Source organism: Armigeres subalbatus, chromosome 2, assembly GCF_024139115.2.
Source record: "Armigeres subalbatus isolate Guangzhou_Male chromosome 2, GZ_Asu_2, whole genome shotgun sequence".
Classification (NCBI taxonomy): Eukaryota; Metazoa; Arthropoda; class Insecta; order Diptera; family Culicidae; genus Armigeres; species Armigeres subalbatus.
Genome location: NC_085140.1, coordinates 289,728,094 through 289,739,001, shown reverse-complemented (window position 1 = coordinate 289,739,001; position 10,908 = coordinate 289,728,094). Strand labels below are relative to the sequence as shown.

The 10,908-nt window shown below is 39.8% G+C and overlaps 1 protein-coding gene across 3 annotated transcripts; it reads left to right on the top strand.

Annotated features, from left to right (window-relative positions):
- The first annotated feature begins 8,653 nt into the window (after window positions 1-8,653).
- On the top strand, window positions 8,654-9,396 carry LOC134216513 (uncharacterized). 3 transcript variants are annotated; one of them, XM_062695379.1, is made up of 3 exons: window positions 8,654-8,754; window positions 8,818-8,947; window positions 9,004-9,396. In XM_062695379.1, exons 2-3 carry the CDS (start codon window positions 8,853-8,855, stop codon window positions 9,347-9,349), a joined length of 441 nt encoding a protein of 146 aa, XP_062551363.1. In that variant the 5' UTR covers window positions 8,654-8,754; window positions 8,818-8,852; the 3' UTR covers window positions 9,350-9,396. The 3 variants fall into 3 exon arrangements, with proteins under 3 accessions (XP_062551363.1, XP_062551361.1, XP_062551362.1); XM_062695377.1 differs by having other exon boundaries at window positions 8,674-8,754; window positions 8,813-8,947; XM_062695378.1 differs by having other exon boundaries at window positions 8,705-8,947.
- The last annotated feature ends 1,512 nt before the right edge of the window (window positions 9,397-10,908 follow it).

Sequence of the window (10,908 nt, the reverse complement as noted above, 5' to 3'; positions counted from 1 at the left end):
CAGAAGGGGGAGTTGCTGTTCAAGCTGAAGAAGGATCCCACAATCCGCCTTCCGGGAGCTCATTGCCAATTCATTGGGCAGTGACGATAACGTAGGAGCTCCAACGCAGGAAGCAGTGGTCGAGTGCAGAGACCTGGACAATAATAACAATAATTGCATCGCTATCGATATATATTAGAGTGGGTCGTCATGGTCATTTTTTCAAATCAATAGTTTTTCGAAGCCATTCTGGGTCCTGAACAACTGTGCAGAATTTGGGACCGATTGGTTGCTTCCTCGCTTTCCGCATCGCGTTTGAAGTTTGTATGAAAATTAGTATGGGAGAACGTATATTTTTGCATTTCTACTACTAGAGGCTTCAGTTCATCGTAAACCAAGTGGCACATTGCGTTAAAGTATAACCCAAAGGATGCCGAAAAACTTTGCTGAAGAAGGTACGTTGCTGGAACGTCCACGAAAAAAGTTATAAAGCTTAGAACATTGAGTGTTCAAACCATATGCAAAAAATCGTTTATTCTGCCAGCACTGCCGTACTACGTAGACCAATAATTTAACTGAGTGTTATTTTAAAATAATTGATCTTATAGGGCTTGAGAGTTAATGGGAGCTATCAGGAATCATTTCACAAAGGAAAAAATCCGACGAGAAGGAAGATAGGTTTTGCCCTTCGATAGCCATAGGTTGTCCGGTAGTGCTGGCAGAAACATTGATTTCTTGCATATGGTTTACACAATCAATTTTCGAAACGTAATAACATTTCTTGTAGACCTTCCAGCTACGTACCTTCTTCGGCAGTCTTTCGACATCTTTCAGACTAGATGCTAACGTATTGAGTCACGTGATTGATGATAAATTAAAGGTGCTAAGTGCAAAAATGTAAAGAAGTACGTTTTCCCATACTAATCTCCATGTAAATTTAAAACGCGATGCGGCATGCGAGGTTGCAACCAATCGAGCCCATATTTTGCACAGTTGATTGGGGTCCCAAAACGATTCAGAAAAACCTTGATCTCACTTGATCGGACGAAGTTTGCGTTTTTCCATACAACTGCGCCCCACTCTAATATATATCGGAATCTTAAATGTTTTTTCATCACACACACAATCGTATGCTTACCATTGTGTTCTAAATGATAGCGTAAAGCTATCACTAACACTAACACCTAACACTAAAATAGTATCACACGCGTTTCATTGTTTTTAGAGACATGTTTTGACTTAATCACAACATTTCATAACTATTGTAATATTTAGAATGTTTTGTTATGCGCAATCGTTATGAAACTTGTGATCAATTACGCTCTATTTTCTGTCGAATGCAACTTGTTGCGAGATAATCTGTTGAGAATTACTTTGTTAAAAATTGGCTAATGATTTTTATGGAAATTGTGCACACACATACACACGGACAGACAGACATTTGCTCAGTTCGTCGGGCTGAGTCGATTGGTATATCACACCATGGGTCTCTGAGCCTTCTATAAAAAAGGTTCGTTTTTGTCAAAACCTTGACCCAAACCACATTTCACTAACTTTTCAAATTACGTGGTGTGGATCGCAAGCAGTACGGCATTGTAAACCGCTGAGCAACAATTCAAGAGCAGCGAAAACAAAAATCGAGAAGGTGTAGATTGATGATGGAAAGAGGTCAATGTTGGATTTTGGTTTCCTTTGACGGCCTCTGCGCGCTGCACGATGGTGGTGGTGGCGTCGGTGGTGATGTTGATCGCATGTTTTGAGCATTTGCCGCGCCGCCGAAACGCCACAACATGCCATGAACTGGATCTAACCCGGCGGACCATGCTGTCTGTGTTGATCCGACCATCTGAGGGTTACCTCTGTTTGTGCATGCGATTTTCTATTTGGTGGGTCTTCATTTATGATTTAGATTAATGGGATATCCATTTATATGCAGCGATGGTCCTCATTTTGGTCCGTTCGGTTGTTTTGCATTTTTCCGACTTTCCGGAACGAGATTAGTCAGTTGGCAAAATATGCTAATTTTCTGTGTCCAGTTGCCCCTTTTGGCAATAAATAAAATGCTTGTTTCGACACAAGTTGAGCTGCTCCGCAAGAATAGACTTGTGACATCATAACTCCTTTGCAAAATGGCCTAGGCGAAATTTTCAACATAGTTGTGGTCTGAACACAGTCACTTCTGCCTTGTTGTGTCATGACGACTGGATACGATTCCAACCCAGCCTAGACGCCACCAGTTTCAGCCGCTGGAGGTCATCGCGAAGTTCAATCAAACAGGATCTACCCATCTCCTCCCCGCTAAACGATCGCATGTATGAATGCGAAGCAAAAACGTGCGATTTAACGATTCATTTAATCGTTCGACAGATCATACCATCGATCGCATGGCACCGCCGCCTTCGTCAGTGCGCGAAACCTCGTCATAAAAAATGATCCGACGCCAGTCGTCGGCTGCTGCACCCATTCGGGGATCATCCAGAAATTACGTGACACATGCGTAAAGCCTTCTCATCATTCTGCGGTCTGATCTCAATACAATGATTATTGCAACTCCGATCAGGATCAAATAAATTTGTGTTTGAAACTCATATTTGGCGTTGAGAAAATTCTATTGCACCCTCCCCTCTGCGTTTACAAATTTATTGATGACCCCATATACAATATATGTATGAAGGCATACCCAAATCCAACAGCGAGGAGACCTCACTGCCGCTGCCAACGACGATCATTGCAACGGTGCCAAGGAACGACTCAGGAGAAAAATAAGACAAGAGGTCACAGGTTCACCACTTGTGGGACGAATTGTATGGCATTCTCCGCACCACCCAAGCATCCTTTGCTCACCGTTCCCTCTATGTGGAAACGCTTTGTCTTTTGCTGGGGTTTCACATTCCATGCAGCGTGCCTTATTCATTCATGACTTTTGTGATATGAACGATCATTGAATGTTGGCAATTTAAGTTGCCATACCATAGACAGTGTTTCAATATTGATCTGCGATGTATTTACCTTCCTGTATTTTACTTAAAAATTGAAGATTTGGTAAGAAGATTTTTAAAGATTTTCATTTCACTTGAATTTTTTATTCTTTCTACTTAAACAATATGAAAATTAGAACGTCACTGCGGTTGCAAATGGTTATTACCGTTGGGGACTCACTGTCATCAAAGTACAACATAATCGCAACGGCACGATTGAAGTACCGTTTTGGCTCAAATCCCGAACATGACTCATATTCCGAACACTGGAGTTTTGCGCCTTCATACTGACATTTTCATTGGTTTTCCTCACTCAGGATCAAGATTACAAAACAATTAAGAGTCTATGGAAAGAATTACACGAATAAAGCCAAAACAGCCATATAAAAGCGAGTGTTTGGAATATGAGTCATGTTCGGAATTTGATCCAAAACGGTACAAGGACGAGACTTCTGATTGGACCTAGGATGATACGAGTTACGGACAGTCATGTTTTCTGAGACCTTAAATTGCTATGACATTTTATTTAGCTACTACAGAACAAGTTGTATTCAATAAAAGCCCTATAACTTAGAACCAATTCCGCTTAACTTTTAAATATTGCTTTTCCTGATTAAAGCAAAGTAAAACAAATAGGGCAATAGCAATCATGCAACCTGGATTCTACTTTAGCGGTAGGTGGGGTATATACGATGTAAGGGAAACAAACAGTTTTTTTTTTGGTGAATCTAATTCAAAAATCATCTTTCTATCATCACATTCTATGTTTCCTATCATTCTATAGGGCATAAAACAATAAAAACGGGCATATCCTTGTCACGGATCCCTTGAACCTTCTACCGCCTATGTGCACAACTCGAGCCAGCCGTATTAGCAAACTCGATAGAATGGGCCTTCGGTTCTATAATTTTCCAATCAAGGTGCAAACGGATGGTCATCTGAAAAATTAAAACAGGAACTGATACGGTCATTCATTTAATTCACTTACGCATCTGTTAGCATCGTTGTCGTGGCTTGCGCGAAAGCAACGGCAGCAGAGGGCATCCAGTTCAATGTGTGTTTATTGAGTTTTCTTGTAAGTGCTCCTCGCGGATGGGTGTGTTTTATAGGACGAATTTAATCCGGCTCAGCCAGCCAGCAGCATGCATCAGCAGCAGCGGGGAGCAGGGTCTAATGAGGAGCGAGTGGTTTTATTGAGTTGTTTATTGCTCACCTCGGCGGGTTCGAGCCATGTGAGCGCATCTTCAGCTGCGACGGCGCTGATGGCACAGCGTTATGGTGTATGGGCCTGCGGAGAGGTTAGAGTACCAATGTCCTGTGATTCACGGTTTGATGTTGCTCCAAGTTCGGCTTGAGTGGAGATCGCCCAGCTGCTTGGAACTGAAAAGCGACTGGCGTGATCAGCCTTCGCTGATGTCGTTAATTATGCTGAAAGCGACTTAGATGACATGTCTACTTGGTAAGATAAAGTTGAAAAGATACGCGAGTAACTGTTCCTGTAATGGCTGAGCGTATGTAGTTCTTGTAATGAAGGTTGATCTAAAAAGGAATATAGTAGTACTGTATGTAGTTTTTTTTCACGTTTATTGAAATCATGTAACGATGCATTTAAATGTGATTGATTCCATAATTATGTTAGTTTACATGTAAGAGAAACTGAAATCAAAATTAAGTTACTGCTTTTTCGATTGAAAATATGAAGAATAAGTATAACATTACATTAAGTATCACACCTATTACACTTGTAAAAGTTTCCTATAAGTTTTCGTTCATAGCTCAGAAGTTCAGCAAGTTCAGCTACTGAATAGATTTCATTTATTCAGGTGCCCAAATAGGATCGGAATCCTAGACAAAATGCCATACAGTCACATAATTGCCGTAAACAGAATGCAATACACAATGAAAATGTAGTTACAGGATTGACCAAGCCAGATGGGCAAATCTTATATGAAATCTCGTGAAACTTATGTTTCACCCCATGTGCGCGGCATGGTTCTCTCAACACGTGCTATTGAAAAATTTCTGCAAAACGCATGGGGTTTCTAAGATGACCGATTTGTGGCTTTGTTGCCTAATCATCTTAAACCCGTTCAACACGGCACCGACATTCAATTTTTGCACTACAGATTTTGACAAGTTTGGCAGTTTGCTCTTATTATGTGAATAAATTTATCCTATTACAATCATACCTCGATAGCACTACGTACACCTGCGTTATTTTACTGTACGCACTATCAAAGCGTACGTAACTATAGAAACCAAAAAAAAAACCAGACAGCATTTTTTTTGCCTTTTTATTTACTTAGGAGTACCTAGAAGAATGTTTATAAAACAATGCGGAAGCCAAAATTTCGATAGAAGGCTCTGTATTCTAGGCATATTGTATTTGATTACACAACGGACCAACAGGACCTGGATTTTTCTTGAAATGGGGCCTACATGTAGCGTTGATCGTCTATGTAAATGAGAAGCTATTTTTTACAAAATATTTTATTTTAATACTTCGTAACATCCATAAATAACGTGACATTTTTAGGACTAATATTTATAAGTAATTATGTTTTAACCTTTCGTCTGTGCTCTGGGGTCAACATGACCCCAGGTCACTTTGAAAGGTTGCAATATTTTTAGTTTTCAACCCATTCTCCTAATTTTTGGTAGTTTGGTAAAACTCGCCGAGATCTGTCTCCTATAGGTGCAAAGCTCGAAAAATCTTGAAAATGAGATCTACAGTGTACTTTTATCAAAAAAAAAACTTACGTTGAATGTGCTTTGGGTTCATATTGACCCCAAATTGAAATCGCTATAACTTTTTTATTGTTCGTCAGCTTTACAGTCGTGAATTCGGTTTTTTAGTTAGGTCAACTGACAGCCATTTGAACACGTGCATTTCGACTTGAACATCACAAATGATGTCCAGTGACGCCCAAACCCGTTTTCCGTGTTTACATTACATTTAGACGTAAGATTGCATTTTAGTTGGCATTTTAGCTATCCACCGGATGCCCAATTGGCCCAATTGCCATTAAAAACTGACCCAAGTATTAAAATCTCAAACAACGATTCCCGACTGTATTATGATTCGTAGTTATATAAGTACATAACACTACACTAATAAAATTGCAATCATAAAATTTATTGGCCTAAAAACTATAATATTTATTAGATATGATGAACATTAATTTTATGCGTTCATCAATAAATACCATGGATACACCCCTTCTATATTATAGGGTAGTATATAACATATAAAAGCGTGATTTTTATTGTATATGTATCGCAAACATAAACATTATTATTCGAATCTAATAGTAAAAAAATATTTGGTTCCACACATAATTGTTACGGTTGCCGTATACCAAATCTTAAAATATGGCCGCAACGACGAAACTCTTCGAGAAACCGAAATTAACATTCGTAATTATCCTCGATTAGAAGGCAAAAAGGTAAGCATTTTCATTACTTTCCATTGTTTTCATTGTGTTAATTTATTTTAATTGCTTTTTTTATGAAATAGGGATTGTACAGCGGAGTCCCGATGAAAACGATGAACTTAACTTCCATTCCTATATGGAGCATCTTCTGAAGACGGAATGCAATAGGGAGGAATATTGGATTGCTCCTGAACCTCTGAATGGCAAGCAGCAGAGCAAAGGAATGGAGCTCGAAACAGGATAGGGCAGCCTCCTTATAGTCTGCCGCAGAGTAAGGAATCTTGATGATAAACAGATCGTGGAAAATCACCGGCCATTTTATCCATCGGGACATTCCACGGAGAAAAAGTAACAATCGATCTAGTGATGAATGTCGGATTTACGAAAAGTGACCGCGATATTTTCGGCGGTATGTAAGCGTGAAATGAATTCTGCATCTCTTAGTTCTGAGAACATACAGCCCGCACCTGTAAATCGGAGAATATAGAGTCCCTTACTTCAATGCCCAAGTTCTCTTTTCTATGACAAAAATTATTTTCTGTTTTCTTTTAATAAAACCCAGATTAATCCACCTAGCAGTGATGATGCCTTTCTCGTGCATTATAAAATATATTGAAATATCACATTAGAAAGGTCAAAAAAGCTCTTTGGGGGAATAGATCACATTTTTTTGATCATTTTTAATATTTTTGCCTTGCCACCATTCAAAAAAAAAATGTTCTTTGAATTTTTAAGGGGGACCTTTGGGGAAAAACAATGATTTTTCAATAATTCCGAAAAGCAATGATCGGGCCCATTTCCAATAGCAAACAATTCCCCGTCGAATGCAACTTGTTGCGAGTAAATCGGATAATTCTAAGTTCTAAAAAGTGTGCCTACAAAATTTGTACACATACACACACACATACACAAAAAACAGACGTCACCTCAGTTTGTCGAGCTGAGTCGATCGGTATATAACACTATGGGTCTCCGGGCCTTCTATCAAGTTTTTTTAGCAATCATATAGCCTTTCGGTACAACTTTGTTGTACGAGAAAGGAAAAAATGCATATGTTACAAATATGCGATCGTGCGGTAGTACAATGATTAGCGATAGTAAATACAATGATTAGCGCAACGGCGCGTTTTGAAAAATATAATGGATTAAAATTCGATATGTTTCCAACTTTCCTGATTCCCACGTAGTGTTTTTTCACCAATGTAATATTAAAGTTCAATAATACTACATAGTTGTATGTCATACATTGATTTTGCATCCCTTTGTGTAATAATTGTACAAGTACATTTGTGAAAATGAAACCAACAATTCACATAAATATAAATGAAAAAAAAGCCGCATAATATGGAAATAAAGAGGTGTATGAAAACGAACGTTATGTTCAAATCACCCATATGCCCAAACTACACCATCATTCCACCCAAACCAACCAAACCACCCAAACCAAATGCAGTTAGCCTTAATGACACGCCTCTTCTTTCCTTCCAAAGCATGAAACAAAATGGCAGCAAACGTAACGAGCGCACGAGAAAGCATGTACGTAGGTATGCGATTTTTATTTCCAACGACGAAACTTTTACAGCTGTGTTGAGGCGAGCGGCTGAAGTCATCGGCTTCGGGTCTCTAGCGCGTGTGTGTTCGTCCATTAGTTTTCGTGTTCCACACGCTTAAAATCAATAACACAGAGATGTGTTTGCATCACACAAAACAGACCTAATGTGGAACATCCCCTAGATGAGCGATAGTAACACAGCCACAAAAATAGCTCGTGTGGTTTTATTGAAGCTTGGATTTCAATATTTTCAACAGTATTTGGTTCCTCATGAAACAAGAAATCTGTACAAACGTTTACATGTTGAAAAGGACCGTTATCACGACCGTACGAGGCATTTTTGTGCCTGTGTAACTGTCGCTCATCTAGGGGATGTTCCACATTAGGTCCGTTTTGTGTGATGCAAACACATCTCTGTGTTATTGATTTTAAGCGTGCACATTTGAAGCTTTGCACTGTAAACCCGACAATACTCTTTAAAGAGTAAAAATCACCCCTTTTTTGGCGATATATGAAACTGTCAAAAAATGGGTGATTATTTTCTTTGCAAAATGAGTGTTTTATGCCCATTTTAAAGCTCCTTGTTTATACCCTTTAATGAGTGAAAATAAAATTGTACTTTCAAACAAACGATTTGTCGATTGTAGCATATTTGCTAGTTTGTTGGTTAGGTAAATATTTTAAAATATTACGAAATCTAATATTACCATACTATTACGCGCGGTACCCCGTCATGGATGGCAAGGCTAAAACGGCACCTAACGGTAATAAGGAGCTGTTCCATCATGTGAGGATTCCCAAGACAAGGATTGTAAGTTGGTTGCTGGATGCGCCGAACCTTTCCATTTCAATCTTACTTTTCTTTCCAGAATAGAATCATCGGACTGCGGTGAATATTTTTTGCTGTTCATGATGAAGGGATGCAACGATATGCCTTCTGTACTTCAGCCAAATTCATCCGACAACGTCGCAGGAAAATCGGACTTTGTGGAAGTGATTACAATGTAAGTTCCTCATAACCCGGCCCCCTACACAAAATAAATATTTTTTTCACCCGCAGGCCGCAGTACGAGCATAGTGTTGGATTGATTAGCGTTAATATGGATTGTGTCGTGCTTGGGTACATCGAGGATGTGAAATTGGTACTGCCAGTGCACGGTCTGCAGGATGCCAGCTTCATATCCATATTCCCCTGGCGATTCCGTTGTTGCGGCGATCGGGAGTACATTGTCCGAGATGGTTGGCACAAAGCCATCGATTTAGTTGACTGGCTCCTGAGGCGGCCGCCGTTGGAGAACCCACCCATAAAACGCGTCCTTAATTGCGGAACCTGTCGTCCACTGGGTTCCTCGATGCGACCCGGTAAAACAGATTGGCGAGCAAAAATAGCAAAGTTGCTGTTCTAAATACATACTATGTCTTGTTATGTATCTACAAGAAAATAATAAATAAATTAAAGAGTTATTTTACATATACCTTGTAATTGCGTCACTTTTTCGATGAATATCATTACATTCAGGCCATTTTGACGTAGGACTTACGTCTCTCTTTACTATACCGGGTGTCATTTCGAAATATTCAAATCGACCGCGTTACGCTGTGTTGAAAGATTTTAAACGTTAATAGCGTTCGCTTCAGTGAACAAATTTCTGCGGTAAGCCCCTCAATCGACAGATTTCAAGTATGCCTTTCATGTCCATGCTTGATAAGACCCGAAAAACTTGTTTCAATAGGCCCAAAACTGTTTTCAAAGCAAAATATTGAATTCACGAGAACCTATAAATATGAGTACCGCATCATTCTTGCATCATTCCATTGCCACGCTCTGATTGGTGCAGACGTCAGCGAATGAGCTCTCGCTAGGTCAGGAAGGCATAAAAAAGCGCAGCAAGATTTTTGACGTAGGACTTACGTCTCTCTTTACTATACCGGGTATCATTTCGAAATATTCAAATCGACCGCGTTACGCTGTGTTGAAAGATTTTAAACGTTAATAGCGTTCGTCTCAGTGGACAAATTTCTGCGGTAAGCCCCTCAATCGACAGATTTCAAGTATGCCTTTCATGTCCATGCTTGATAAGACCCGAAAACTTGTTTCAATAGGCCTAAAACTGTTTTCAAAGCAAAATATTGAATTCACGAGAACCTATAAATATGAGTACCGCATCATTCTTGCATCATTCCATTGCCACGCTCTGATTGGTGCAGACGTCAGCGAATGAGCTCTCGCTAGGTCAGGAAGGCATAAAAAGCGCAGCACGATTTTTTCCTCTCAATCTGACCCTGAGATCTGACAAGAACAGGCAAAGCAACCACAGCACCAGAACTTTTGAAGTGTTGCTCCATCGTCTCAGCTACGCAATCGCAAACTTAAGCTTTCTCAAGAGCAAGGCAGAATCGTCAGCATCATCGGCATTTTCGGTCCGGCATTGTCGAGGCCACCGCACAAAGGAGAAGCCTACCGGACAGTAAGCGCGGCTCGGCGGTGTGACGATAGACTGTCAATGACAACACTGAACAAGATGAATTATTGACAGTGGCTGATTTTCTACCCGCCACTTCCACAGCCAGGCGCTATCGTATATACGCAAATAGTTAACCTCCAGAAATTGATATGGCGAAAGACATCTAACGCGGGTTTTCTCAAAATTAGGAACTTTTCATGAAAAACTATATGGTACCGGTTATGATGGATGGTGTTCGCTAGTATGCCCACCAAATATTTTTGTTGATTGAGGTGCTTAAATTTGAGAAATCGAACCTTAGATGCCTTTCGCCACACTGCTTTCAGAAAGTTAACTTCTAGTGTGCCCCTGTACGTTCAAAGTGGACGATTCATTGATCAAGTTTTCTACGATCTCAAGTTTTCAAGATCTACTAAAGAGTTTTTCGCAGTAGAATCGTTTTAAAAATTTAATTAGCTTGCGTGACAACCCTTCGGGATAGAAATTGTGCTTGGGTGCCA

Bases quoted from the DNA above. Each gene is read 5' to 3' on its own strand.
- LOC134216513 (XM_062695379.1), top strand. From the start codon at position 8,853: ATGATGAAGGGATGCAACGATATGCCTTCTGTACTTCAGCCAAATTCA. The intron at 8,948-9,003 runs GTAAGTTCCTCA...TTTCACCCGCAG, and splicing joins TTTGTGGAAGTGATTACAAT to GCCGCAGTACGAGCATAGTG.